At 36.2% G+C, this 4,120-nt stretch overlaps 1 protein-coding gene across 1 annotated transcript in view; it reads left to right on the top strand.

The window, feature by feature from the left end:
• ARF4 (ADP-ribosylation factor 4) overlaps positions 1–4,120 on the top strand; it is a gene marked incomplete at its 5' end in the record, with an annotated part of 4,639 nt that extends 519 nt beyond the window's left edge. Inside the window, 4 exons of the mRNA XM_008948827.1 lie at positions 107–216; positions 1,561–1,632; positions 2,149–2,274; positions 2,830–4,120. Coding sequence (XP_008947075.1) covers positions 107–216; positions 1,561–1,632; positions 2,149–2,274; positions 2,830–2,916 — 395 coding nt within the window. The remainder of the gene's footprint in view (positions 1–106; positions 217–1,560; positions 1,633–2,148; positions 2,275–2,829) is intronic.

Raw genomic sequence — 4,120 nt, 5'->3', positions numbered from 1 at the left:
GAACCATTTTATATGTATTTGGGAGAAATGTAACTTAGGAAGTAGCTATCTTTAACATGGTTAGAATTACATTTTAACACTACTTACTTAACTCTTTTATTTTTAGGTTTTAATGTGGAAACAGTAGAATATAAAAACATCTGTTTCACAGTTTGGGATGTTGGTGGTCAAGATAAAATTAGACCTCTTTGGAGGCATTATTTCCAAAACACACAGGTAAGAGTTCTGAGGTAGCAATAACTAAAGACCTGTTTTGTAAAGTCTCATTATGTTCTATACAGTATATATGGAAAGTTGTCTTCTGTCCCTTCCTTTCAGAAAGGCTTCTCACTACTTCCTGCAAGTTATGAGCTACCCAGATTTCAGTCTACTTGAAGCTAGTTTGTTACCCTGAAGGCTTCAAGTGTAGTTGTGAGTGCAGCCTGGCAAGGATAAAGTCCTTTAGGTTCTACCAGTCTCCTGTTGTGTGCCAGAACAGCACCTTTGTTTCTGAGGAACTCTTCAACTTTGCTGTAGCCACATGTTGATCTGTTGGAATTGATGTTGGCTTATACATAAAAAGTGTTACTGTTAAACACCCTTCTAAGTGCTCTTTTTAATAATCAGCCTTCAAATACATCACAGTAAAAGTTGTGTATCAGTGTGTTTGGTATGCTGAGTAAAAATATTGTGAAAGATCTTGTTGGAGCTAATCTTCTTGCATTAGAAAGTGTCAGCTTCATATTGATGTGACTGCTGCCATTTTTGGTGACGTAAATGTGGTTCTTTCCTTTGGTTCACAGGTGGCAGGCTAAGATGTTTCGTAGTATCAGGAAGCTTTGAGAGCCCACTTGTTTGGGTCTTCTCCTGTGTTGAATATAGGATTGTTTCCAGGAAGCTTCTGTTAGTGTCATGCGTGTGATAGGTGTAGAAAAATTGAGAAGTCTGCACAAAAAGGAGCTAGCAAAGTACTATTGTGAATAGAGGAATGCTTAACTTCATTTCCCTATTCAACACTGTTAGTAAATATTTTTAAAACACACTTCTTTTTTCTTAGAGAATGATATAATATAACATTTTCAGACTGAGATTTTAAGAATAAATAGTGTGTATATAAAGAGGACACTTGAATAAGAGATGCCATTTGAAACACCGTTCAGTGCAAACTTTTTAAACGTTCAGGCCTTACTTTAAGGGTATGGTTTTTTTCCAGTGAAACGTGAGGTGTTGAAGCACTAGTGATTCTCCTGCTGCATTTAACATGATGCAATGAGTGAGAAGGAAGTGGGGCGTTAGATTCAGAAATTGGGCCAATAGTCTTTTTTCAAGCTAATGAATCGCACAGTAATCTGTAAACACATTTGTGGGTTTTAACTATTTTGATTTAGAAAGCTTAACTTTATTTTGCAGTTGAAAATGATACAGATTTTCAGATGGACACCTTTGTTTCTTAAACAGAAATTTCTGTCAGATTTGCTTATGAAAGAGGGAAGGATCACAATATTGAATATGAGGTTTTTGGGGTTTAAAATAGGACTGCATGTTTACCTTGGTTTTTCAAAACTGATTAATTTCTTACAGGGCCTCATTTTCGTCGTAGACAGCAATGACAGAGAGAGAATTGAGGAAGCAGCAGAGGAACTGCAGAAGATGGTAAATATTGACATTGTTATTCTTATTTTGTCATATTTTTGGATGTCAGCTTCCCTAAGAGATCTAGGATTTTCAAAGTTTAGGGAGTTTGTATGGTGCATCTTGTATTCCCCTGGTAATTCTGGGCCACATAGTGCACTGAGTTATAACTACAACTCCAAGGAGAGCTTTAGCTCAAGAACTACTAATGTCAGAACCTTTCTTTCCTTCATAAAACCTTAATAGAAATGCAGCAGATAAAGAATTTTTTAAAAAAGGCCAAACAGAACCACAAAAATCCACCCAAACTGTTGTTTAGAATTTCTGCAGCAAGGTGCCAGTAAATTTAAACTACCTACTGAAAAGATGTTTTCTAATCTGTTACTAGTTAAATTCCACTCAGTACTTAATAGTGACTTCAGGAGCAAGAATGAAAGTGTTTATAACCCTTAAATCAGTATTTAAGTTTCTCTAGTGTTTGTTGAAGTAACTGAAGTACTTACCTAATTTGATAATATGACCATTTTTTTCTGTCAGCTTGATGAGGATGAGCTGCAAGATGCAGTCCTGCTTCTATTTGCAAACAAACAAGATCTGCCAAATGCCATGGCAATCAGTGAAATGACAGATAAACTAGGTCTTCAGTCTCTGCGTAACAGAACTGTAAGTGCTAAACTTTCTGGCTGTTGAACTCTTGTCTTTCTTTACTATATATCATAAAGCTAAGTTTTCCTTTAAAGGAAAGGGAAGTTTTCACCTCTTTCTCTGGAAAGATGCACATAACTGAGGTTAAACTCTGTAGTGCACCGATTAAGGTGCTTGTGCAAAATAAGATAATCTCCACAGAAGATGTTTTAGAGGTCTGTTAATTTAGATAATTCCATGTCCATTTCCTGAAGAGCAGTGTTTGGAAAACAAGAAACTAGTTTGTAGTACATAAACCAAATTCAAGTTCTGTATCTGTTTCTTGATGCCCTAAACATGGTCTAGCATGTAGTGGACCAACACTGAGTTTCTGGATAATGTTTCTGAACCCCACATCCTTTATATATATTTTTCAGAACTTTAAGAAATGCCATCTGTTCAGTATCGATTCTGCTTCTGGAACAAAACAGTGTTGAGAGAACAATTTGTGTATCTGAGTGTCATGGACTGTGATACCTTAGCTTGCGTGATGTCCGTATTTGAATTTAATTTTTGTGTGTTCTACATTGACAGTGGTATGTCCAGGCTACCTGTGCTACGCAAGGAACTGGTCTGTATGAGGGACTTGACTGGCTGTCAAATGAACTCTCAAAACGCTAACTCAAACTGGACGACTCTTTCACGAGGGACATGTTTGATATCAGTGGTCTAGGCTTGTTACAACAAAATTAGTTTGCATCTTGGTTATTACAGTATCTGGAACTGATATTTGGGCAGGATATTACAGCGTTTCAACTTACTCTGTTGCCAATTATTGTTTACTGAGCTACACATTGCAAAGGTAGCAATATGCTTGGGTAAAAAAAATCTCCTTAACTTGGAAGAAGGTGTAGCTTCTGATTTTATTCCCCTTGTTAGCCTAAATGCCTGAATATAGTTATTGTGAGATCTTTACAATCTGTTTTGAATACTCTTTTGAGCCCAAATAAATTAATGTTTTAATTTCTTTTTCTCCCTGCTACTTTTAGTTTACTGATGCCCTGTTTCATTCCTCAGACAGTCTGCTGATTTAAAAATGTAGCATTCCGTATGTATTTATTTCTCTCCCTTGCCAAAAAGGATTCTAATACTGCTTGTTCCAGCCAAGGAAATGCTCTAAAACACTATACAAATCTACTGCACTGAGGAACATTTTATTAATCCTTGGGTTCTGTCAGCCCAACTTGCCTTTGTGTGAATTGGATTTGATGGGTAGAATAGTTCTGTGCTGGTTGCGAAGAGCTCATGTTGAGGTTGTTTTTAATATTCAGCAGATTGTCTTCCTTTATATTGTATCTTTTTTTTTTTTTTTTATGTTGCATGTTGTTTTTTGGTATCAGCCTGACTATTTTTGCCCAGTGTATAATAGTTCTGCTCAACTTTTACTGTTTGTTGGTGAACATATCTTCATAAGAGATTTTGGAAAATTCATCAAACTCAATGGATTAGTTTATTCATAACCCACTTGGAATTATTCCTAATAAAATGATAAAATGTATTGTTCTGTGTATGCTTTTCTTGTTTCCTGAAATAGTTGAACTGCAAACTATCACTTACTCATTTTCCATATACTGAGCTTTCCTGAAGCTTGAATGCAAACAGCAGTCCGGGATTTTCACTTGTTGGGAGCTGGGTAGAGCAGGACATGGAAAGTGGGCAACAAAGCTGTATACAGTGCAGCAGAGTAGCTGTCATCAAGACTTGGGTAATTCTGTAAGTGTCTTCTGAAGTTGTAAATCTAAAATACCTTTTAAGATGACCAGATGTGAAAATACTAGTGGTTACAAAAACTGTAATAAAACAAATATGAACTGCCTGAAAAGCA

The sequence above is a fragment of the Merops nubicus genome, unplaced genomic scaffold (assembly GCF_000691845.1).
Source record: "Merops nubicus isolate BGI_N331 unplaced genomic scaffold, ASM69184v1 scaffold48641, whole genome shotgun sequence".
Lineage (NCBI taxonomy): Eukaryota > Metazoa > Chordata > Aves > Coraciiformes > Meropidae > Merops > Merops nubicus.
Note: the sequence above shows the minus strand (reverse complement) of the source record. Positions and strands in the feature narration are given on the sequence as shown.